Source organism: Syngnathus scovelli, chromosome 8 (assembly GCF_024217435.2).
Source record: "Syngnathus scovelli strain Florida chromosome 8, RoL_Ssco_1.2, whole genome shotgun sequence".
In the NCBI taxonomy this organism is placed as follows: Eukaryota; Metazoa; Chordata; class Actinopteri; order Syngnathiformes; family Syngnathidae; genus Syngnathus; species Syngnathus scovelli.
In genome coordinates this window covers 13630927-13654038 of record NC_090854.1, presented here as the reverse complement: position 1 = coordinate 13654038, position 23112 = coordinate 13630927, and the positions used below count along the sequence as shown (strand labels likewise).

Genomic DNA, 23112 nt, shown 5'->3' with positions numbered 1-23112 from the left:
AAACGGGTCCAAACAAGTTTTTTTCCGGTGGCACCTGCATATGATAACATCCATCCATCCATCCATCCATCCATCCATCCATCCATCCATCCATCCATCCATCCATCCATCCAGCCAGCCAGCCAGCCAGCCAGCCCAATTAACTCCGCTGTTAAGATATCACATGTTGTTTGTTTGGGCAACAGGCTTTTACACAGTATGATTGAGGATTTGCATGAAGTGATTGAACATACAATGAAAAATAAAATCAGAGTGAACGTAAGGCAAGGTGAAGTGGGTGGGGCTTCATCTGTCAATCAGCGGAGCAAATGCCACCACGTGGGCTTCCTGACATGAATAAAACGAAGACGCCGAAGAGAGACGTGTCCAAAGAGCGGCTCCACCTGCTCATTCCTTCTGCTTTCTACAGTCAGCGATGGAAAGCGGCGAGTTGCCGGAACTCTGCTACCCGCAGTCTAACGCTTCATGCAGGACACCCAAGCAGCCGCCCGGCCATGCCATGCTGATCTACGTGCTGCTATCCCTTGTCTCGTTCCTCACTGTGGCTCTCAACCTGCTTGTCATCGTTGCCATCTCCTACTTCAGGCACGCTTCTTTTGTTGTTTGTTCACAGTGGACGCAGACCTCATGATGTTGCTGTGCTCTCTCCAGACAGCTGCACACACCCACCAACCTCCTCCTACTGTCTTTGTCTGTCTCCGACCTCCTGGTGGGCCTCCTGCTCATGCCCGTGGAGATTATCTACATCGAGGCGTGCTGGTTCCTAGGCGACATGGTGTGCATGCTGTACTATGTGGGCGACTACATCATTACTTCATCCTCAGTGGCCAACATGGTACTTATCTCGGCGGACCGCTACATGGCCATCAGCGAGCCGCTCTCCTACCCGAACCAGGTCACCAAAAGGAGGGCGCAGGTCGGCGTGGGCCTCTGCTGGCTCTGCTCTGTAATCTACCGGCTGTTGCTACTCCACGACCACCTGAACGAGCCTGGTAAGTCCATCTCCTGCCTGGGGGAGTGCATAGTCATCATCAGCAACATGGCGGGCACGGTGGACCTGGTTTGCACCTTTATCTTGCCCATCTTTGTCATCCTCATGCTCTACTTGAGAGTCTTTGCAATCGCCATCCGTCAAGCGCGCGGACTGCAATCACGTGTGGCTGCCGTCAATGTCCAGCGCATGGTGAAGAAGAGCGAATTGAAGGCAGCCCGGACTCTGGGTATCGTGGTGGTGGTTTTCCTCATTTGTTTCATTCCCTATTACGTGCCCACCTTGGCAGGCGAGGACACATCAGTGAACGCCACCTCGGCCGCCTTCGAGACCTGGCTGACCCACTTTAACTCCTGCCTGAACCCCATCGTCTATGCTCTCTTCTACCCGTGGTTCCGTAAGAGCATCAAACTCATCGTCACACTTCAGATCTTTAAACCTGGTTGCAGGGATGCCAACATACTCTAGCGGGATTGTAGTTGGGCTCTTCATCACATTTTAGCATTAAGAACATAATTGTTCTTCTTCAAAGACCTTCTAAATATTTCCTTGTTTAGTCGTCATTACAGAAACATTAAAAAGGGATTTTGCCTGATGCACTCATCTAAGTCTAATCTCAGCTTTCATTTGAATGAGTGGGTTCAATGTTTTGTCTGTTGTAAATTGCTGCAAAGACATTCTTGAAAAATGACTTCTGATGACTATTGTAAAAAAAAATAAACACTATAGCATCAATAATTTGGTTTCCATTCTGTTGCATTTTAAGAGAAGCGTCCGTTTTTTTGCATTTGCCTCATATTCATTTATTTATCTAGCTGGTGGGCTTTATAAAATGGTCTGGAGCCAAATGAGTATACAATAGATTTTTTTTCATTGATGAGCTTAATTTGTTTCAATTAATTGTACAGACACAATGTTGACTGTATAGTATTTCGATTGGAGTTTTCCTTAAATTGTGTCATGGTTGTGTTCATTCTAATTAAACACATACTTTATTAGACATACAATAAACTATTGTATTTTATGATACAAGACAGGTTATGTAATGTCTCATGAGATGCATATTAAACTTTGATTGGATTTCCATATTATTATTAGCCATCAAAATAAACCATGAAATCATGATGCAGAAAGTTTAATTGTTTATTTTATACTTAATTATATCATTACTCTTTGTCGTATATACGTAGGAAGTGCAATAGGGTAGAGCTGGGGTCTCAAGCTTGCGGCCCGGTGACCATTTACTTTTCATTTTATGGCCCACTATTAGGTGTTTTGTGTTGTTGTTTTTTCTATTTTTTTTTAATATCATTTATGGGCTGCCATAAATGTGACTAACAGTGACATAGTCATTGACACGCCGCCGTCTCATTAACTTTTTACGGCACGTCCGGCACTGCAACAGGAAGGGCCCTGTCTTTCCGTTTAGGGGTGGCATAGAAAGGATCAGCGGGGACAGCCATGACCCTCCACGCATCTCCTTTTAACTCCTCAGGGAAGTCGTATTCAGACGGCGGAGCTCGCAGGTCTTCAACTCGTGGCTCATCGTAAATGTGATCCATTTTCCTGTAGGGTGACGCAGTAGCACAAGCCTCCAGGGCTTCATCTTGGAGGCGGATCGAGTTTAGCGTCACCTCTGAGTACTCGCCGTCCTGTTGACTGGCGGATGTCGTACTTGGCGGTGTCCCAGGGGGCGTTGCAGGAAAGGACACCCGTGAGTAAGTAAAGTCCACGGCTGGCTGCCTAGGGATGACGGGAGACCTTCTTGCAGAGGTGGTGCCCAACGTCAACCCACTGACCCCTGCCACTGTCTGCGCCAAGGCCATGTCCACCTGAAACACCAATCAGGAGCAAATTTCAACATAAACACCCGGTACGATATGGTTGCGATATCATTTTATGACTCACGTACTGACCTGAGCACCTGCAAAAGGCCAGTCGTAGGTGTGCGGCGTGGGCGGTAATGGTGGTAGGTTGACCTTCCGGGAGGGATCCCCCCTCATTGGCCTGCTTCCGGATGTTTGAAGGGTACGGTGAATGCTAATGGCCGCTTCCACTGCCTGGAATATGGTGTGACCTTCTTTGGTGTCAAACTCAAAATTGCCTTCACCGGATTCACAACGACGACCCGCCTCCACTGAGAAACAGCTCTGAAATAAACGCACACGTGCACACAAAGACCCACAAGAGTCATCACCACTGTGTGTGTGTGTGTGTGTGTACAATTATTCATGTGCGTGCATGCAACCTTATCCCGTCCAAAGCGGCGAAGTAATTTGTATGGCCAAGACATCAGTGCAACGCCTTGATTGTCCAGTAGGTAGATGGCATCCTCGCCCGCTCTTAGGATGCCATTGCCTTTTAAATTGCAACGTTCAGATGATGCAGTACTACGCACATGTACCTTGAAGTCACGGCTTAGAGACGCTGGAGACACACACACATACACACAAACCCTGTTAGTGCGTCAATGAACTGTTGTCGCTAGCACAGTTACTTTGTTGACTTCCTGTGTGAGTAGCTCATTTCCTGTGTGACCTATTGCATGACTGACAGACGTCTAAAAATAACACATCTCCACATCTGCCTTCAACTGAAAAAAAAAGTTGGCTTTATTCGTCTGGAGAACTCATTTCCTGTTGCATACTTTGAGGCTAAACCTTGCTCTCTCTTACACAGATGCATGCACACACAGACACACACCCGTGCAAACTTAGTACCTGTGCTGGTGGTGCTGCTGTACAAAACATTGTCCTCCATCCCTTCTTGGTCTTCTCTTTGTTCTTGTTGTCTGCCTCTGCTTTTGTGAGACTCCTCCCAGCTCACCTGCATGGAGGGTAGGTAAGATTTTGAAAATGTATGCTCAATCATACCGAGTAGATGCCCCTTCTTGTTTTTTTACGCCACTTTAGGGGGGGGGGGGGGGGGGGGGGGGATACGTTTTCACGGTACTGTAGGTGACTCTGGGGCTGAAAATATGAATTATGTGATTAAACGGGATGTTTATCCTGGTAAATGTGGAATTGCAGTTGTGTGCGTACGGGAAAGGCGAGCTGGCACAGTGTCATGGCCCAGTCGCTGACGTGGTCAGTACGGGCCGCCAGCACTACAACCCTGTCGACTGTCTGGAGCAGAAAAGGGGCGGAGTCCGCAGGACATCCCTCCACATGGACATTGGTGCTCACTTGGACCAGGTCGGACAGACGGATCACCTGAGGGGTGGACGATGGATGCTACGATGTTATTAATAATGGAACGTGGCACCGTGACAAGACAGATTGTCAGACAAAAGGACAGACCTTGGTGTGTTTGCGTCCACTTCTTTGCTTCTTCTCGCCGCTGCCGCCGTCTTTAATTTCCCACAATTCCATACGGGAAATGGAAGAAGAACTTTCTCGGAAAAGCATCCCCCACATACTTTTCCACTTCTGCACACACATGCACAAGTTTAAACGTTTCTTCATCATGCAAAATGCTTGCAGTCATGGTTAGCTGTGTTGGAGATGCTTACTTTTTTTTTTCGGTTTGAATTAGAAGTAAAAATGAAACTTTCAAAGTGTGACTGTAAGAAAAGGAAGAACTTAACTTCCGCAACACTATTAAACTAAGTTTGGAAGGCCACTGGATTACCCAACCACAACACCAACACTTGTCTTGGGTTTTGCTTAAACTTAAGGAGTTCAAGGCAATTACAGAACTCATGTTTTCCAAACTATTAAAAGTCGTTGGAAGTAGAATGCAGTTCTCTTCTTAAGGGACATTTCAATCTGACTGCCAAACACGGAGTAAAGAACGGGAAACTCCATGCTTTCTCAAGATGAAAGCCAGAGAAAACAGCAGGAGCTCTAGAATTGAACCTAGTGGAATCCCATAAGGCAGAGAGGTAGAATGATAATCAGAACTAGCATGGCTGACATATATACTTGATATGAGACTAGACCTAGCGCTCATTCAAGACCAACCAATTTTTTAAATCAAAGCAAAGACAGCATTTTATCGGGAAATATAAAGGTATATCGAAAAACTAAAAAATGTCATTACGTACATTAAGATGACAAGATGAATCTTGTTAACCAAGTGAAGCAGACACAATCCATGTAACACAATACACAATTTGTCAACCTTCAAATATCACTATTAGGAGCAGCTTTTGTACTTAGCCTCAGCACTGAACAATCAAGTGACTGGATGGTCACCAGTGAACAAGTGACAAAAAAAAAGCACCTTTAGATTCCCGATCACATCTTTAGAGACTTGTTGGTCTTGGATTAAGCTAACATGCTAAGAAATAGAGAAAATCTCAACACGGAACGGCCGCAGTTGAGATTCAAACCCCAAACCTTATACCTTGGAAGGAAATGTGCTAACCACAAGGTTATCGATGATAATTTAATTTATATGGGTGTGTTGGTTGTTTCCATGTTAGCATTGGGTTTAAATTAGTGTGCATTACCTTTCCAAACCTGTGGTGCTGAAGGTAAACCTTTCCTTCTTTCTTTAAGTCCTCGTCCATGCTCACGTCGCCCTCGTTGTTGTCTTAATCCACGTCTCGTCTTTTTGTGTGTGTCGTCCCCCCTTTCGTGCTGACGTTTGTGGCTTCAACTTCCTGTTCTTGTGTTCTTATTGTCACTTCTTCTTCTCTTCTGCAGTATCAGCTTGACAGATGACATTGAGACAACTTCCTCTTGTACGTTTCTTAAAACGCACACTCACACACTGCCTACGTAGTACAGAAGATGAATTCGATGTAGTTGCTCTTATTATAGCAAAGCAACAAGACACTCTTCAGTTTGACTTAAGTATGTAACAGTTGTTTTATTTTTATTTTGTTTCGATATGTTTTGTATCGCTTGGATTTGATGCGGAAGCACCGCCTCTTTACAGACCGCCAATCACGTTGCTGTTAAAAATACACATCAGCACACGTTTTAGCCTCATCTATCTTTGTATCTTTACAGTTTATCTTTCTCTATGTAAACTATCCAACCTCAGCCAACGGTGGGCCAGAGGAGCAGACGTCGACATCATAGTCATCATCATCAATAGAGGTCGTAGTCCAGGGCGTCACTCAGCTGTTTCATGACAGATACGTGATTGGCCAAGTAGGATGACAGTTCCTCTGAAGAACAAAAACATGACCAATCAGGAGAGAAGTATCATTGTGCGACCAATCAGAGCAATATATTGGGCGGTCGATCAGAAAAAAGCATTGAATCAAGTGGTGAGTGTTATCCTCACCTGCTGGCAGGACCCCCAGCGCAGCAGAGGCAGAGACAGAGCCAAGTCTGTTGCGGGCTATGCAGTGATAAGTTCCGGAGTCTTGAGGCTCCGCCCCTTCAATCTGCAGCCAACTGGAGAGTTCAAATTGTTGAGGACCGCCGCGACTCTGGAGATGCACATCAAGGAAGGCTAGCCCCAAATTTATTCCTCGCGTTCATGCCAAATAAAAATCTAAGATAACATTCTTCTATGCGAGGCAAACATTTCATTAATTTTCCTGGTATTTGTTATGCTTTATTTTTTTGTAGTGTCATGCATGCACGTGTCACCTGCACAGAAATGTGTGGGTCGTCTCCGGGCAGAACGATGTCATTGTGGTTGTCTCCTTCGTCCTCATCCAGTTTGTCGCCACCACTTCGTTTGTCCTTACGCCATTCCACCGCCGCCATCGGGAAGGCGAATACCTCACACAGGAAAACAAGATGGCTGCCGCTCCCATTCACTTGACTTTTTGGGCCCACTTTGATCACTGGAACTATGGAAAGGGAGGGGGGGTTAGGGTTGAGTCTGTTTATGGGTGTGTGTGTGTTGTGCATTTGTGAGACATGTGTGCATGTGCTCTACATACCAGTCTTGCAGGGACCACTCCCCCTGGTGTGCAGTTTGGGATCCGAGAATGCAACCTCTTTGAAGTGGCACATGTTTGCATACGTCACTCCGTCACTTCCACACACCGCCTCGCGTTCCTCGCAGACGCACACTTGCTCTTCTTCCTCCTCCTCCTCCTCCTCCTCGTGGCCCCGTCTCCATCCAGCAGGTCTGGGATCCACCTGGCAACGCAGACCGGCGCCGCAGAGTCCAAATCGGACATTGGTACCTCCTGGGTCGCAGGCTTGCCCCTCCAGGTTGGCACACTCCAAGCAGCAGCCGCAACGGTCCTTGACCACGCCGGCCCGACAGCCAAGAGTCGGCGGGCATAAGTCGGCTTGGCAAGGGGCGCAGCCCGCAGGAGCGGTCGTCGCATTGGTGATGGCGGTGGGCGGAGGGCTGGAAGGCTGGTTTTCAAGGGACCGGCACAGATGTGGGTTCGGACAGAGAACCAGGACCAAAATCACAACTGGCAGAAACATGGCTGCTCTAACTCTGCCCTACCAAAAGTCTTCCGTCAGACACAAAACGGACGTTACGAGACGCAAAATGTCAGAAGAAGAAACAGTAACTTTTGTTTTGTTCTTCTCAAGTTGAAACCATCTGAGCCGCTCGCGCTGCTTCCAACTGCACGTGTGTCACCGAGCCATAATAACACAAACACTTCCTGTTTGTTCCTTTAAAGTAAAAGCATAACTGGAAGTGTGTTTTGGATCCTTGTCACTTTTTTTCCAGCGATATTTTAAAATAGCATAATGCATAAAAAAGAAAAGTCCAAACTGCTCCCCAAAAATAAAATTAGTGTACCTTTTGTCCCTTTCTTTGTTTTAGCCGTACTGTAGTTCACTGTCCCCCTATTCACAAAGAAATCCAGACACCAACAGCTGTTGCACTCATCAGGTCTGCAGACCACCTAGATGAAAAAAAAAAATTGAAAGGAAAGTGTCTATTCTAGGAGGGTTCCAGTAATTCTGAGGCAATGGCGAGACACTTTGTTCTTTTTTCTGCAACTCCTCCAAAAAAAGAGAATGGCATGGTGCGGTCTTTTCAGTTTCCTAACCCTCGACCTCTTTCGGATTTAAGTGTGACTGGTCTGCAAATAGCACAAATGTTAGGTTTGTGTTGGTTTGTGGCATGCCGCTGCCTACCAAACTCCACCCACACATGATGACAAAAAAAAACACATTTTCCCCCCTTTTAGATTCTACATCAGAATTTTTTACGTTGATCACAATCACAAATTAAAATCATAATCAATCATTCGATCACAAGATTTCGCAAAACTTATATAATACTGTTTATCAACAAAAGTGTGACTGTACAAATAATTCAATTATGGAGGAAAACTGGACTTTTACAATGTGGCTACTTTCAAAACATGCAATGCATTACAACTACTGTTCGTGGAATTATTATTTCAATGAAAAACATGCACACTTACTGTATATCCAGTATCCAAATAGGAAATCAACATAAGCAAACATCAAGTAGTCTAATACAATGGGTACATAGACAAGTAGTGCCAAAATTCATTTGTGGAAGCATCCACAGCTTATGTGGAAAACACTACTGCCGTAATGCCTGCGCATCATAAATGACATCAGCGATCCGATAACAATAAAAAAAATGAAACAATTTACTATATATCATCCAATCCGATATAGTTGATTAGATTAGTGAAAACATTATGTCGAACTTTACTTAAATAACTTTATTAACAAACACTGACCGAAACAGGCGCTCCTGAACTCATCTTAACAAGTTCAAGCACACGTGTAAACAAGAAACACTCAAACATTCAAAACTTCTCATTGGTTGCTGATAGTTTCACTAGGGCGTGGTTGGGTGGCGGCATTGGTGCCGATTCCGGAGAAGTGACTGGCTGGAGGTCCTGAGCCATCACATGCAAACTTCTGTGTGACACAGACACACATACCACAAACACAGCAGGTTACAATCAACACACAGGTTAACAGTGACACATGCAGTCACTCAGTTTGCAATCTCAAGTGCAGGTTGCAATTACACACACACGTACACTCACGCATTCAGTTTGCAATCTCATACACACACAAACACGAGGTGAGTGTCGACTCACAGGAACGTCCCGCCGCCGTGTATTTTCTTTCGACTTCACTTTTTTGCTATCACACGGCGGCGTGCGTGGAGATGTTGCCGTGGCAACAGGCTGCATAGTGGCCAGGAGGGCAGGGAGGGCAAACACAGACAAGAATCGAGCTTTCAATAGCACGTATGCTGGATTGGAGCCCAAACGATCCTTCACCAACGTACGCAGCAAAGTCTCTATACCAACATCAAGGAAAACAACATTATTCACACTGTGTGTGTGCGCACGTATGAATGTGTGTGTTTGCGTTTGCACACCTGTTTGGTCAGAGGAAGCATCAGGCAGGGGAGAGGGCATTGCCTGCGTCTGGGCATAGCTCTCTTGAAGTTGTGCGGCCTTTTCAGTGAGCTGAATTTTTTTGGCAAGGATGGAAGCGAGCGCGCTGAGGCTGCTGCTGCACGGAGGCAGATAGGGCAGAGACACGCCCATTTGTGTGGGCACGGCCACGCCTCCTTGTCCCCTCAGCCAATCACCAACCGCTGCTGGTGACTCTAGGAACACCAGGGTGGGATCGACGTTCAGAGCAGCAACCTCAGACCTCACGAGGGAGGGGCCGCTGGCAGAGGGAAGGGGTCCAAGGGGCGCACGTCGCACAAGAGGGGGTGATTGCAGGAGCTGGACACACCCACTGGCAGGAGCAAACCGAACCGGCGCCTGCACCCAGGGTAGCAGAGTCACCTGTGTAGCTCCACCCTCTTTGGTTTTGGACTTATGCCAACCTCGTCTCCTCTTTTTGTCGTCAGAAGCCTGCTGGCAGACAATCGCAATTAAAACAATGCCAGGGAGAAAAGGAGGGCTGGCCATAAATAAAAATCTGACCTGTAATTCAACGGCCTTGTGAGTAGGTTTTCTAGCTCGTTTCCCTCCATCGGTGGGAACATCTGCCCCAGAATCTTCTTCCCGCCCCCGTTTCTTCCCCGTGGGTTGCGGCTCAGGGATGGGGTTGGCATGGTCAGTAGTGACAGTGGAGGTGGGCCGTGCCAAGGAAAGTACGACAGATGAGTTGGGAGGGGGTGAACCAAGAGGGAGCGTGGCCTGGGCGGGGACCACAGGCAGGGGCGAGGACACTAAGCGCACAGAAAGAGGGGGTGACGTTAGCAGACAGATGCGAGGCGGAGGGGGGCGGGGGAGGAGGGGCACGAGGTGAGGCAACGTCTGTGGGGACAGAGAAGCATGTCAATCACCATGTCTCCATAAACAGATGTCAATCGATGGATATTGGAGAGAAAAAAGTTTACCTTTGATTGGACTGGAAATGGAGGTGGAGCTCGAGGTGTCATGGTCAATAAAGGGGGCGTGGGCAAGAGGAAAACTGAAGGATGGGACTGCGGATGAATGAGAGTGGGCGGAGCCTGTCGCATTATCAATGCTGGCTGTGCGTCCGGGGGGCGGGCCCGTGTCGAGTGCAACATGGCTGCCACAGTGTTGGGGTTCTTGAAGCCCGGGGACTTCCGTTGGGGCTTCTGCTGGGATGCCAGCTGAGAAATCTGGCCAGACCCCCGCTGCGGTGAGCGTGGAGGCGGCAGAGGCGCTCTCTGCCGAGGCGGCTGCTGGGGCCTCCGCAGTGGTGAAGTCTGCTTCTCGCAACCCCGTTTGAGAATGACGTCCTTGCAGCCCGAGATGTCTATCATCATGGCCTGTAGGAGGAGCTTGAAGACTAGGGTGGAACTCAGTGCTGTTTTGTCCCCGAGGGCGTCAGCCAGCGTGGGTGTCTCCTGGCTGGGCGTGAGGACGTTGCCCACCCAGGGTAACACGGCTGCCTGCAGCATGTAGTCCATCACCGTATCTGTCATGCGGGACCCCTTTTTGGGGCGAGGGTTGAGGTTTTTGCACTTATTACACAGGTGTGAACACAGCTGCTCCTGTGACATCATCGTCATGGCGCCGTCCAGGTGGCGTTCCTCCCAGCTCAGCTCACGGGGAGGAGGACCCACCACCACCGAGCGGCCGAACTTGGCCACCACCGTGGACCGTACATGTGCTGGTCTTGACTGGTGGTGGCCAGGTGCGGGTTCCAGCGTCACCAGCTGGGTGTTCAGGGAACTGAATTCTTGACTTTCTTTCGGTGGGATCCACTCATGCATGGGTGGGACCAGATAATGGTCTTCCTCCTGTTTCTCTTCCTCATTATTTCCCTCTAATTCCTCCTCCTCTTCTTCTTCCTTTTCATCATTACTGTCCATGTATGGAATCTGGTCCTCATCAGTGTCTTCCTGGCTGCTATCCTCTTCTTTCTCCTTTTCCTCCTCTTTGCATTTCTGCAGACGCCGCCGTTTTTTTGAGAGTGGGTTGCCCTGTTGGTGACAAAAACACATGCACACACACAAATATGAAGAGGTTCCATTGTGAGTTGTGTTAAAACTGAATGCAATTGACTTTTATGTACCAATGAAGGGCGCCTTTTTGCACGTCTCATCATTTTTTTCCACTCTCGAAGACACTGAGCGTCACTACGGTTTGGAATCTCTGCTGCTATCTTTGCCCAGCAACCTGCCGACCATGTGATAAACACTCGTCAGCACACACAAAATGTCCACAACTGTTGGTAACACAATAACTAACACAATAACCGAGGTGAGAACAATGGACACAGACCGACACCGTGTTTCTCCAGCAGCTGGAGGAGGAGTTGGTGCTCATGAGAATCAAAACTTCCTTTCTTGTTTCCTTCTTTCAGGCAGTCCAGATATCTGTGGGACAGATCAGAATCAGTCACGACAGTCGCGTCAGTTTCATCTATCCTGATGCTGGTCTTCCTCACCGGTCCCTGCAAGCTCCATCGGTGCGTCCTGGAACCTCCAAGCGGATTTTCCACCAACTCTTCTCCCCATGGCGTTTAACTGCTCTCAGCAACAGCTGTGAAAGGCGCGAGAAAGCAAGTGGACATTCAACTTTGACACGTAGATTGGACGGTCTTCAGAATCATATGATGTCACCGTTCAGCAGACCTGATCCTCTTCTTTGGACCAGGGTCCTTTCTTCAGCTGGGGGTCCAGAACTGAACTCCATCTGTAGATGAGCTGAGAGATGTCTCGACCCTCCATAAAGTAGCTGACTGAGGGAACAAGAAAAGGGTGGTCAGGGGAGCGTCCGTGCGACGGGGCACCACAGGCGTTCTTACTCTGCGTGTATGGTGTGAAGTTCCCAATGCGCATCTTTTCGACTAACTGTGTGAGTTTCTGGTCCTCATCGGGGGTCCAAGCACCGCGTTTTAGAGAGGATGAGATGAATCTCTGGAATGTCTGCAGGCACATGAAGGCGGTGCGGCCCGTCTGATAAAACAACATAGGTGCGTCAGCACAAAATCTCAGCGTGATCCATCTACAGTTTGAGGGGGCTCCTTCCTGCTCACCCCTAACTCCTGAGCGATGAGGTGCCAGTTGGTCTCCTTGTATTTGCTGCTGACCTCTTTGAGCTGCTGAAGCTCATCACCGCTCCAGCGTGTTTTGTTGACAGCGGGGTGCAGAAAGTTTTGCCAGAAGAGACGAATGTCGTCCGTCTCGCGAAGGCCTTCAAACTGACAAATGGATTAGCCACATGCTATTAGGTCCAGAGGAAGAGCTTAGCAGTCGCGGACAATTTTCAATCGGCGCTCACGTACATCGATCTTGGCAATCTTCTGCCAGTCATGGTCTTCGTACTGATTCCCGACAAGCTCCTCCTCCTTTTTCTCTCTGGCCAATCACAGCGAATGAGTGTCAGTCAGTGTCAGCACAAGCACACTCAGACTGCTAATAACATGCCAGATATGAAGAAGTGCAGAAGAACTTTGGTTGGCGTATGATTTGTTTTTAGATAAATTTTTTCGCCAAAAAGTTGTCCCTGTTTTGGGACTTACATAATCTTTTTCAAAAATATCAACTGTCAGCAACTCTATCAGCAAAGTCTACAGAAACCTGAGAACAATGCTAAGTATTTAAATCATGGATGTTGGGGGAGGGAAACATTTAAAACAGACTGGCTGGTGGCCCTTGAGGACCAGAGCTGGACACCCCCAATACATGATATCCTATGAGAAATATGACTTTTGGTACGTTTTAGACTTTCAGATTTTCTTGAACCGATTCATCACGAAAACAAAGGTCCCGCTGTAAACACATCATACTTGATGGATTTGATGTCTTTCTCCAGATTTTCAATTTGAATTTTGATCTGCTGCTTGTCATCTTCCGATATGTCCGATAACGTCAACTTCTGACTCAGGTAGTCCATCCTGAGAAACATCAAGACAATGTTGAAACAATGAATGAAGAAGAGAAGGACTGGGGAGAAGAAAAAAAGGAGGAGAAAGAGGAGGTGGAAGATACTCTTAACCTGGACAGCTTGGGCTGGATGAGTCTCTTCATACTGTCTCTGGTCACCGCATCAATCAGCAACGTCTTCTGCCAACCCTCCCCTGAACACACAAGCAAGACAATGTAGACTGGCAGACGCTGACAATGTGGATCGTGGCCATGGTGACAGTACTCACATCGTTTGACCTTCACCTTGCTACTATCGAGGCAACCCTTCATCTTCATCATTCTGTCCTTTGTATCACAATTGGCAGGAGGACCCTAAGGGCGGACGGAACGGCGTTGCAATCGTTGAAAGGTCACATGACGGAAAAGTTAAGTGCTGATTAGGCGAAGGCCTCACCAGGCCGGTGACTTTGTCCTTGAAGTACGGCTTCAAGAAGTGACCCAGGAATAAGTTGGTTTGCTTTGGGCATGACGAAGAGGCAAGTTCTTCTTTGGAAGCTTCTCTGACTGGCCCAGACAGTTGTGACAGAGCCTCCCTCTATGTGAACAGACACATGTGCACACATGATGACTAGTGTGTGTGCGTGTCTGTGACTTGCAGCCATCAGTGCATTCCTTCCATGGTGACAATGCACAATTGGATATGCTCTGCTACGAAACATGTTTTAATATATTTTTTTGAAGATATCTCGCTTGGCGTGGCCCAGTGGTTGCGGTCCACAGAGAAGGTAGGCTGGTGCCCAAGTAGAGCTTTAACCCTAACCCCCTGGTGTGCTTGGGTGTATGCTTGTGCCTTATTGACCTGTTGTCGTTGGTTGTGCGACAGCAACGTTTCCAGCTGCTTGAGCTTCTCTTCAAGGATCTGCTGGTACACCAGGTTCATTTGAAGGCACGACTCCACATTATTGGACAGACCCAGCTGACGTCAACACACACACATAGGTTTCGGCAAGTTAGCATGCTGTTGAGCGGTTACATGTTCAAAAATGTTTGACGCGCTACTGACCTCACTTTCACTGCTGCTGTTGATGCTATCATCATCATCATCATCATCACCTAACAAACACACACAAACGGTGACAGTGAGTCGACAAACAGGCACACGAGAGGAAATGGAAGTTGCAACTACCTGACACATTGATGGCGCTGTGTGGTCCCAGAAATTCCTCCAGGTTCTGGATCTCTGTCTCGATTTTTTGCCTCTCAGCCAGCAAACCTGCAGTTGACTGAACGTACACACACAAATACACACCTACCATTCAACTTCTGAAATGAGAACCTTGTCCTATCTAGTGTTGCTGTGCTCAATTCCAAAATTCTGATTATTTATACCTTCACCACGATCTTCAACCGCTCCCTGGCCCTAGCAACCGTCCCGCCCTGCCTGAAAACCTCAACCATCATCCCAGTGCCGAAGAAGTCGGCCATCTCTAGCCTGAATGATTACCGGCCAGTGGCCCTCACTCCGGTGATCATGAAGTGCTTTGAGAGGCTGGTTCTTCAGCACATCAAGGATTATCTTCCCCCACACCTCGACCCCCACCAGTTTGCATACCGGACCAACAGATCCACAGAAGACGCCATCGCCGTAGCCCTCCATTGTGCGGTGAACCACCTGGAGCAGCAGCAGAGCTATGTCCGGATGCTCTTTGTGGATTACAGTTCGGCATTCAACACCATCCTCCCGGACAGACTCACCACAAAGCTGGACACTCTCGGACTCCCCTCTCTCACATGTGCCTGGATTAATGACTTTCTGACCAACCGACTCCAGGCTGTGAGAGTTGGCTCCCGCCTCTCCTCCACCCGTACGCTGAGCATCGGCTCCCCACAGGGCTGTGTGTTGAGCCCCCTCCTCTTCTGCCTCTACACTCATGATTGCAGACCGGCTCACAAACACAACCGGATTGTCAAGTTCGCCGACGATACCACTGTGGTCGGTCTCATCTCCAATGGCGATGAGGTAGCCTACAGAGAGGAGGTCCTGGAGCTGGTCGACTGGTGCTCTGAGAACAATCTCGCTCTGAACACCAAGAAGACCAACGAGCTCATCATAGACTTCAGAAGACACAGCCCTGAGCCAACTCCCCTCTTCATCAACGGCGAGCAGGTGGAGAGGGTCCACAGCACCAAGTACCTGGGCGTCCACATCTCTGACCGGATCTCCTGGTCAGAGAACATCACCACCATCGTCAAGAAGGCTCAGCAGCGGTTACACTTCCTGAGAGTCCTCAGGAGGTACAACCTCAACACCGACCTGTTGCTGACCTTCTACCGATCTTCCATCGAGAGTCTACTGACCTACTGCATCGTAGTATGGTTCGGCAGCTCCACCGCCGCTGACAGGGAGAAGCTGCAGAGAGTGGTGAAGGCAGCCCAGAGGATCATCGGCCGCCCTCTCCCCTCCCTTACGGACATCTACACTACCCGCTGCCTCAGCAGGGCTAAGGCCATCTCAGCGGACAGCTCCCACCCTGGCTCCGCCCTGTTTGACCTGTTGCCCTCTGGAAGACGCTACAGGCAAATGAAGACCAGGACAAACAGACTCAGAAACAGTTTCTTTCCCCAAGCCATAGCCGCCCTCAACTCCAGCCGACACTGATGACACTTTCCTCCTGCACTATTACTGCACTTTGTCCGCACTACTGTTTCTGATTATTTCATCTACTTTTCTACTAGTCGATTACTTGACTGTTACTTGTGTCTACCTCATGCACTGGATGGAGGTCTCCAATTTCATTGTACTATGTAGAATGACAATAAAGGTTTTCTGATTCTGATTCTGAAGAAGAAACTCTGACTGTTAACGCCCCCAGGCGGCCAAGCCTGGTAGCAGCACAACAAGCAACACAACCGGTGACAAAAACGGTTTAATTCTTTTTAATTTTCAGGAAGAGTGCAACCAACATGAAAATTGGGGGGCACGAGTGTGCGCGTGTGTAGTACCTGCCCCGCCTCCTGGTCTGTGTCAAAACTGGACTCGTCATCTAATTGAGAAATAAGATGTTAATATCACAAGATGGTCACAATACAGTCAATAATACTGTTCGCGTCACCAAACAGGAAGTAACAGGAACCTTTTGTTGACACTTTTTGTATGAAACTTCACTCGTCTCCATTTGACAGAAACAAAATCAATCAAACGTGTCAAAAGTGCAGAAATAACCTGTGTCGTCGCTGCTGACTTGTAGCAGTTCATCGTTGCTGGCACATAAACGTCTCTGTAAAAGTTCCACTTGTTGCTGGATCCTCTCTCTCTGCTCAGACAACGACATGACTACACATATACACAGAAAAAAAAAATATTAGTATCATAAATAACATGGACACGTGTGTTAGTACACAAGCATGCAGATGTTTTATGGAATTAATCATAAATCTAATGATATCTCGTAATCTCACTGAAAAATTGGGTGCAAACTTAATGTGCAGCCCCACCCAATAGGAGATAGTATCTTTAAGGGCAGTACCATCACTAAATAACTATATTACATAAAGTCAAACAATACAAACAACTTTATTTATAGCGCAATAATATCGACACTGCAATATGCAGCATCATATGGCATATTGCATGTTTTTTCAATATCATGCAACCCTACTTTGAATATATTAGAAAATATGTCATCTTTAACAATCATTTCAGTAACTCGAGGCAGAGCCGAGTGTTCTCTTTTTTTGGAAATCAAAGTATGGTCACCATAAATGTACATACAACGATTACACACACACACCTACACAGTACAGTACAAGTACACTTCATTTACAACAACACACCTTACACAACAGTACATCACATTACAAGTACACTTCATTTACCACATTATCTATTGGCAGTATTAGAAAATAAAAGTACACGCTTATTGTTAAGGTGAGAAGTCTGACGTACCTTTCTATTAGACTAATTTCGAAGTCGTTCCATCAAAGTACTTTTGGGTTTCGTATTTTGGCGTATTACCCAGCAGGCTTGGCGTCTTTCCAGCGCAAAAAAAACCCAACTACAACATAGCGGCTCAGCACTGCATCACAAATAACGTGCTCCAAGAACGTTTAAAAACGTCAGAGAATTTCAAAAATGTAAAACGAAGGGCCCAAAATAGTAATAGACACAAAAATAAGTGACGGTAAGGCGGTCATACTTTCAATGGCTTCCTTATTCGTCATCTCCGGTGGTCCGCCCTTTACTTCCGGGTTGACTTATTTATTTGAGGGCGCAATAGATTTAGGGGCATTTGCTGTAAATTGCCTTGTAAAGTGAATATACATTACACTAACTTTTACCTTATTACTGAGAAATGGCGGGAAAAGGTCAATAATAGCAAATTATGATTAAAAAAAAACAGCAAATGGTTGCACTGACGAAAATAGAATTTATCAAATTTTTGTTTTTTGATTGTCCCTTGTTAGATCCTGTGGCATGACTTCAAGGGAGCTATTGACACCAGACATCCCAAGAATCTTGGTAAACTGCAACAGTTTGATTTTTAATCATGATCAAAATTTCATCCTGATCATTGTGCAGAGCCCTGCAACTACAGTGAATGTTTATAATTAGGTTACTGCTGCCAGTGAAGTGAGACCAGTTCTTAAATGCAATATGTGTATTAGTTGAAGCAAAATCTGTTTTATATTCTTTTGAATTGGTCGGTAACTACTCCAGGGTGAACCTGAGATAGGTCCCTACTCGCCAAATGACAACAAGAGCTTTAGAAAAGGAATAGACGGGAGATGTGCCAAAAAAAATAGCAAAGTGAGTAAAAATAAACTTGAACTTTATTGTGTATTAAAAGTGATGTGGCGTCTTTGCACGCACTGTCCCCCTCTGTATAATGTCATGAGGGGGGAGGGAGTCTAGCGGCGTCGATATAAGATGTCCCAGGAGCGCCTCCATTTGAGCGCTCGCAGCTGATCGGCCGACAGTTCTGGGCTCCCAAAGGTCAAAGGGCTGAAGATGTAATAGGACAGGAAGACGCACAGCAACACAACAAATGCAGATGCCAGCAGCATGCGGCGGTGTGCGTCCTTGCTGAAAACACATGAACGGACAGACACACACGCGCACAGTCATAGCATGGATGATGTCAATGCCAAACTACAGTATGAGCGTCCATGGCAGGTGCGTGTGTTTGTTCCCATGTCTGTGTAACAGGGCTACTTTCCTTGTATGTGCACATGTACGAGTATTGTGTGTGTGCGTGTGCATGTACCTGAGTACGTGTGTGTACACGTGCTCCAGCAGGGCGGCGCTGAGAAGGTGCAGGAAGACGAGAGCGGGTAGGTAGTGGTAAAGGAACAGACGCTTGTCCATCAACGCGAAAGGAAGAAAGTTCAACAACCAGCCGCCAACGCACAACACGCCCAGCAAGATGAAACGCTCCCACGCAGCTGCAAACGCACGTGCACGTACAAACACACAAACAAAAATACGTTAAAATTAGTAGCACGGGATGTTTGTTGGTTAATGTGTGTGCGCGTGTACCTTCAGGTAAGTCTTTGAAGCCCCGCCTCCTCCTCAGCAGGTAAATGGCTGCCATGATGTGATAAACCAGCAGGCTGAGGTTGGCCACACCCCATGATACGGGGTTACCAATTAGGTGAATCTGAGCCTGACACACAAACACACGCATGTTACTCACTCGTTATGTTCATACATAGACGTTATAATCTCTCAGACACACACGTTGCCTCACTCTCACATGACAATCTTGTGTGTCTCACATTTGTGGATGGGTGGAGCCAGTAGGCGATGTTTGTTTCCATGGTGATCCACTCCAAAGGGGCGGAGCTATATTTGTGCTCATTGTCTTCCTGTTTCACCGTCAACATCCGCCACTAGTGGTGACATCCCAGCCTTACATCACTTTCCACAACAGCACCATTTTGCAACATCATCTTTGGCAATTACGACCAACCTGAACTTCCAGAAACTTGGACCACAGGGAAATTTTCCGGTTCACGTCAATGTGTGAAGGGGAGTGAAGCTCCGCCTCCCTATCCTTCTGCTCCTCACCTGGAAACATGTGAACATGCACACTATATGTCTGTATGTTTACCATGGTTGGTGCAGCTTCTGGCACACAGAAAACATGAAATCAGCACCAGGGACAGCGACCGTTACTTTTAAGGCAATAAAGTGTAACCAGTGAAGCAGGCTGCCTTCTGCCATTGTTTCCTAAGAAGTTAGCACACTGAACAGTATGAAAGGTGTCTGTGGTCAATAATAAAGTGTGGTGAGTGTTTCCTAGGCGTACTGGTTCCATATCTGTGCTCCTCCACTGTCCATGTCACTCCGCTGCTGTGACCTTTCACTTTCTCTCCAACCACCTCCATTTGACCCGACGCCCAGTCTGGAAGGGACAAGCCGCTCAGCTAACACGCACACGCACGCACATATTCACAGATAGGTTTGTGTGAATCAGGAGTACGGTAAATGTTGGTGATGATGTGTGTGAGGCGACATCTTGTTCCTACCTTGAGGACTGCTGACGTGTTGACGTGAATAAAGCGAACCTCTGACGAGATGGTCTTCCACACCTCGGAATCATCTTCGCGGTTCACAATGTCCTGAAACGCCCGCAACCAACATCATCAGTATCATCATCGTAACAACCATCATTTTCATCACTTTCATGAATTTTGACAAAAGACTTGTTAATGTGTTGAACCAAACGTCGTATGGAAATTGACTCTTGTTTAACCATTTCCATGAAATGCTTAATTTAATCGTACATACTATAACAGATTCTACATTAGCTGGCAACACCAAGGCTATTTTAGCTAACAAAATTAATAAAATAAACAAAAAAAAACAAACATTTTATCAATGAACTAAATAAATAAATAAATAAATAAATAAAAACATTTTATGTATAAAAAACAAAGAAAACTGGAACTATAACTACAGTAAAATGCCTTTTGTTTTAGTCTTTATCGACTAATTCCATACATTTGCCTTTCGGATTAAATTTACATGTATTAATTTTCAACGCTACTTGTTTTATGAACCAATAAGTTCCAGTGAGGTGACCTACCACTCTCCAAAGGTTCTGCGCGGGCATGGACACGTTGAAGTCGATGTAGCCCGATACTTCCTGGGCATGGGGGCTGACAGGGGCTGCGACGTCGTGGCTGCCGCACACAACAAAACACAAAAGTAACTACCGTGCTCACGGGCATGCTCGCTGATGACTGATTACCTGTTGAGGAATCGTGATGTCATCCCATGAAGCAGCTGGACAATGTCGCCATGACGCACTGTGCGAGGAGGATGCCCTACAGCAAGATCGGCCCTGAGGCACGCAATGCACACGTGACGGATACGTTGACACACGTTGACCGTGCCCACCAACCACCCACTGGGGCACCTACCTATCAGCATTCTTGACAATCCACCAGTTGTTGACATCCTTGAAGGCATAACAGGTCACCTGCTGCTGGTGAGAGCTGCCACGACCATTCTCATACCTGCACACGCACACACAGAGTTCGCAAGGTGCCATCTGATTGGCTGCTGGTCTGTGTGAGACTTACCTGATTGGATAGTTGGCTTTGTGTGAATGCAGCCAGCATGGAACTGAATGGGAGGCAGAGCTTCTCAAAGTCACCTGACTACCATAAGCCACCTCCAGAGGCTGACCTTGCGTGATCCGTGACAGACCGCCCTGAATGATACAATCAATTATGTATTTTTCAATACGTGTGTGTGCGCACGCACGTGTACCTCAAGGCTAGCTTGGAAGGCGGGGCTCATCAGCTGGTCATGTGGTCCAGTGCGGTGTAGAAGAGTGAGGTGCAGATAAAAGCAGAGGATGTAGAGCATGACAGGAAGCACCAGCAGACACACACCGCGACACACACACTCAACAAACACATTCACCTAACACACACACACACACACACACACACACACACACAGACGTGTTAAAGTGCTTCTGGGGATGCTTCGTGTACATCTGTGCGCATGTGTGCACTTACACCGCTCACTCGGGTGTTGCCAATTAGCTTCCAGCAGTGCACACAGGCCATGCCTACCAGCAGCAGGTAGGAGAAGGCACCTATGTACTTCACTCTGAACATACGCACACAAGTCACATTTAGTGTTTGTGATTGTGTCTGCGCGCAAATGCTGTCTGTTTCTCACCCTATGGTGGCAGCGCAGCATGTTCCACAGAGGAGGAGCCAACTGTATCTGACAGGCCAACTGTAAGGTCACAGGTCAGAGCTCACACTATGTCCACCCTGCAAAGTTCAAAAGCGCCAAGGGTCTGGACTCACCTGCTGGTAGCACGGTAGAAACGCAGGTAAGACAGGAAGGACAAGAGGATGAAGAAGATCAAGATACTCTCCAGCAGCATCAGTCGTGATTGGACAATCAGAGCGTTGTCTGCCAACAACAACACGGACACATCAATTTACTACGTCCGCGCGTGCGAGTGTGACATGTGGTTACCTAGCAACAGCAGCAGCGCTGCTCCCAACGCTGACACGTGACCAAAGCCCAACTCCAGAGTAACGCAATACGCCAGAGGAACGCACAAAGCTCCACACACAGCCGGGAGGACACGCAGACTCCACACGCTCACACCGCATGGGTACTCTGTCACGCAAAACACACAAATAAAATCAACAATGCAAAACACAAACGCAACAAAGTTTATGTTGTTCTACCTGCTCCTATTCGGTTCCATGTGAAGTTTCCATCAAATCCTCCGAGGTAGGCTGGAAAGTGCACACGCCCACACACATCAGTGACAGAGTCACACAGACAGGTATTAGGGTCATTATGGTAACCTACCCCCCAATGCCAGGATCATGTGCCCAAGTGGCGGTCCACTGTCATCAATGAAGAAAATCCTCTTCATGTAAAGAGACACAAACTGTCCGTAGTACACTTCATCAAAACTGCACACAGACACACAACACAAACATGTCCATGTCTCATTATAAGCATCTTCCAAATTGCCTCTCCTCACAAAGGTCACAGTGGTGCTGGAGCCTATCCCAAATATTTTAGGGCGGTAGGTCGGGTACACATTGAAGTGCTGCTTACACGACAGCGTTGGGGTGCGCAATGTGGTGCACCCGGGTCCAAAAGGCAAGCAGCGACACCAGGATCAGAAGCAGGTCCACGTGAAGGGTCACCACCAAGGGAAGCTGCAGCACCATTGTCAACACTACACTAGTTGTTTGTTGAGAAATTGGGAGAAAAAAAATTACAGTGCACTGACATACAGCAACGCCTTCAGATGTGACTGACCTGATTTACAAGATTTAAGAAATGTGAGTCAATTGCCAGATTTTCTTGCTACATATCTGTACTTCTATTTGAATATGCATTGAGTACTTTTGCTATCTGTGTATTAGACGTATTGATCATCAATACGTCAGCTGTGTGAAAGATGTATTGATCATCACAATGTCATCAATACGTTTTTTTTTATCCTTCTTCATTGTGTTATGACGGTGTTTTTATGGTTATGTTGTGTAAAAATATTGAAAACAATTTCTTCCTTCATCTTAACAGTTGTTTATCTATAATGCATGCAAACAAATGTTTTAGTACTCACGAGCGCGTCATACCTCATGACAGCCGCTAGCATAACACTACAGCTAGCCTCGCTAGCACACTAATGTCGCGTCCATGTCCTAAAGCTAACACCAATGCTTACAGTGTGCTCACAGCGATTCCATCCAGTCAAACGTGTTGAGCATCTTGGCCAAGTAGCGGCAACCAAGTGCGTTTCGTTCCGATCCTTTCGCTTCTACACTTCCTTTACTAGAAGTTAACTTGCAAGCGACGCTTCTGGGACGATTAGTAATGCCTGCCTGCTCTGCTTGCAATCCTTGTCGTTGCTACGTAAACAGTTCCTGATCGCGACTTTAGG

General features: G+C 47.2%; 5 protein-coding genes across 6 annotated transcripts; 1 reads left to right on the top strand and 4 right to left on the bottom strand.

The window, feature by feature from the left end:
• Window positions 1–214: 214 nt before the first annotated feature.
• Window positions 215–1715, top strand: LOC125974166 (trace amine-associated receptor 13c-like). The gene is given in 1 exon segment (XM_068651514.1): window positions 215–1715. A coding segment is annotated over 1 exon segment (1044 nt). The 5' UTR covers window positions 215–415; the 3' UTR covers window positions 1460–1715.
• Window positions 1716–2116: 401 nt separating this feature from the next.
• dok2 (docking protein 2) lies at window positions 2117–5659 on the bottom strand. The gene is made up of 7 exons (XM_049729094.2): window positions 5445–5659; window positions 4291–4419; window positions 4033–4203; window positions 3712–3817; window positions 3240–3418; window positions 2908–3141; window positions 2117–2823 (listed from the first exon to the last, which is right to left on the bottom strand). The coding sequence occupies exons 1-7, from the start codon at window positions 5502–5504 to the stop codon at window positions 2371–2373; spliced, it is 1332 nt and encodes a 443-aa protein (XP_049585051.1). The 5' UTR covers window positions 5505–5659; the 3' UTR covers window positions 2117–2370.
• Window positions 5660–5780: 121 nt separating this feature from the next.
• On the bottom strand, window positions 5781–7557 carry LOC125974165 (kazal-type serine protease inhibitor domain-containing protein 1). The gene is made up of 4 exons (XM_049729095.2): window positions 6840–7557; window positions 6541–6746; window positions 6230–6377; window positions 5781–6110 (listed from the first exon to the last, which is right to left on the bottom strand). The coding sequence occupies exons 1-4, from the start codon at window positions 7339–7341 to the stop codon at window positions 6031–6033; spliced, it is 936 nt and encodes a 311-aa protein (XP_049585052.1). The 5' UTR covers window positions 7342–7557; the 3' UTR covers window positions 5781–6030.
• Window positions 7558–8555: 998 nt separating this feature from the next.
• Window positions 8556–17401, bottom strand: snapc4 (small nuclear RNA activating complex, polypeptide 4). 2 transcript variants are annotated; one of them, XM_049729075.2, is made up of 22 exons: window positions 17118–17401; window positions 16395–16505; window positions 16175–16215; window positions 14355–14454; window positions 14235–14284; window positions 14031–14147; window positions 13626–13766; window positions 13459–13543; window positions 13302–13383; window positions 13093–13200; window positions 12589–12661; window positions 12340–12504; window positions 12109–12259; window positions 11936–12042; window positions 11749–11843; window positions 11583–11677; window positions 11374–11477; window positions 10226–11281; window positions 9807–10142; window positions 9245–9734; window positions 8958–9163; window positions 8556–8772 (listed from the first exon to the last, which is right to left on the bottom strand). In XM_049729075.2, the coding sequence occupies exons 2-22, from the start codon at window positions 16501–16503 to the stop codon at window positions 8668–8670; spliced, it is 3816 nt and encodes a 1271-aa protein (XP_049585032.1). In that variant the 5' UTR covers window positions 16504–16505; window positions 17118–17401; the 3' UTR covers window positions 8556–8667. The 2 variants fall into 2 exon arrangements, with proteins under 2 accessions (XP_049585032.1, XP_049585033.1); XM_049729076.2 differs by having other exon boundaries at window positions 14358–14454.
• Window positions 17402–17983: 582 nt separating this feature from the next.
• pomt1 (protein-O-mannosyltransferase 1) lies at window positions 17984–23057 on the bottom strand. The gene is made up of 20 exons (XM_049729084.1): window positions 22897–23057; window positions 22278–22406; window positions 22023–22129; window positions 21896–21946; window positions 21678–21824; window positions 21503–21611; window positions 21369–21428; window positions 21203–21296; window positions 20949–21104; window positions 20759–20889; window positions 20597–20692; window positions 20425–20517; window positions 20260–20356; window positions 19700–19792; window positions 19480–19597; window positions 19141–19238; window positions 18947–19060; window positions 18708–18834; window positions 18436–18613; window positions 17984–18254 (listed from the first exon to the last, which is right to left on the bottom strand). The coding sequence occupies exons 2-20, from the start codon at window positions 22391–22393 to the stop codon at window positions 18080–18082; spliced, it is 2160 nt and encodes a 719-aa protein (XP_049585041.1). The 5' UTR covers window positions 22394–22406; window positions 22897–23057; the 3' UTR covers window positions 17984–18079.
• Window positions 23058–23112: the final 55 nt, after the last annotated feature.

What these genes read in the sequence shown, in the direction of transcription:
- dok2 (XM_049729094.2), bottom strand. Translation starts at nt 5,504, where the DNA reads ATGGACGAGGACTTAAAGAAAGAAGGAAAGGTTTACCTTCAGCACCAC. An exon ending in AGCACCACAGGTTTGGAAAG is followed by an intron (nt 4,420 to 5,444) that starts GTAATGCACACT and finishes ATGTGTGTGCAG; the next exon opens with AAGTGGAAAAGTATGTGGGG. An exon ending in GCCGCTTTGGACGGGATAAG is followed by an intron (nt 3,142 to 3,239) that starts GTTGCATGCACG and finishes CGTTTATTTCAG; the next exon opens with AGCTGTTTCTCAGTGGAGGC.
- LOC125974165 (XM_049729095.2), bottom strand. Translation starts at nt 7,341, where the DNA reads ATGTTTCTGCCAGTTGTGATTTTGGTCCTGGTTCTCTGTCCGAACCCA. An exon ending in ACCCACACATTTCTGTGCAG is followed by an intron (nt 6,378 to 6,540) that starts GTGACACGTGCA and finishes GTGCATCTCCAG; the next exon opens with AGTCGCGGCGGTCCTCAACA. An exon ending in GCTGGGGGTCCTGCCAGCAG is followed by an intron (nt 6,111 to 6,229) that starts GTGAGGATAACA and finishes TTTGTTCTTCAG; the next exon opens with AGGAACTGTCATCCTACTTG.
- snapc4 (XM_049729075.2), bottom strand. Translation starts at nt 16,503, where the DNA reads ATGTCGTTGTCTGAGCAGAGAGAGAGGATCCAGCAACAAGTGGAACTT. An exon ending in ACAAGGCCGTTGAATTACAG is followed by an intron (nt 9,735 to 9,806) that starts GTCAGATTTTTA and finishes GTCTGCCAGCAG; the next exon opens with GCTTCTGACGACAAAAAGAG. An exon ending in TGCTTCCTCTGACCAAACAG is followed by an intron (nt 9,164 to 9,244) that starts GTGTGCAAACGC and finishes ATGTTGGTATAG; the next exon opens with AGACTTTGCTGCGTACGTTG.
- pomt1 (XM_049729084.1), bottom strand. Translation starts at nt 22,393, where the DNA reads ATGGTGCTGCAGCTTCCCTTGGTGGTGACCCTTCACGTGGACCTGCTT. An exon ending in GCAACACCCGAGTGAGCGGT is followed by an intron (nt 21,105 to 21,202) that starts GTAAGTGCACAC and finishes TGTGTGTGTTAG; the next exon opens with GTGAATGTGTTTGTTGAGTG. An exon ending in GGAGCACAGATATGGAACCA is followed by an intron (nt 19,239 to 19,479) that starts GTACGCCTAGGA and finishes ACATGTTTCCAG; the next exon opens with GTGAGGAGCAGAAGGATAGG.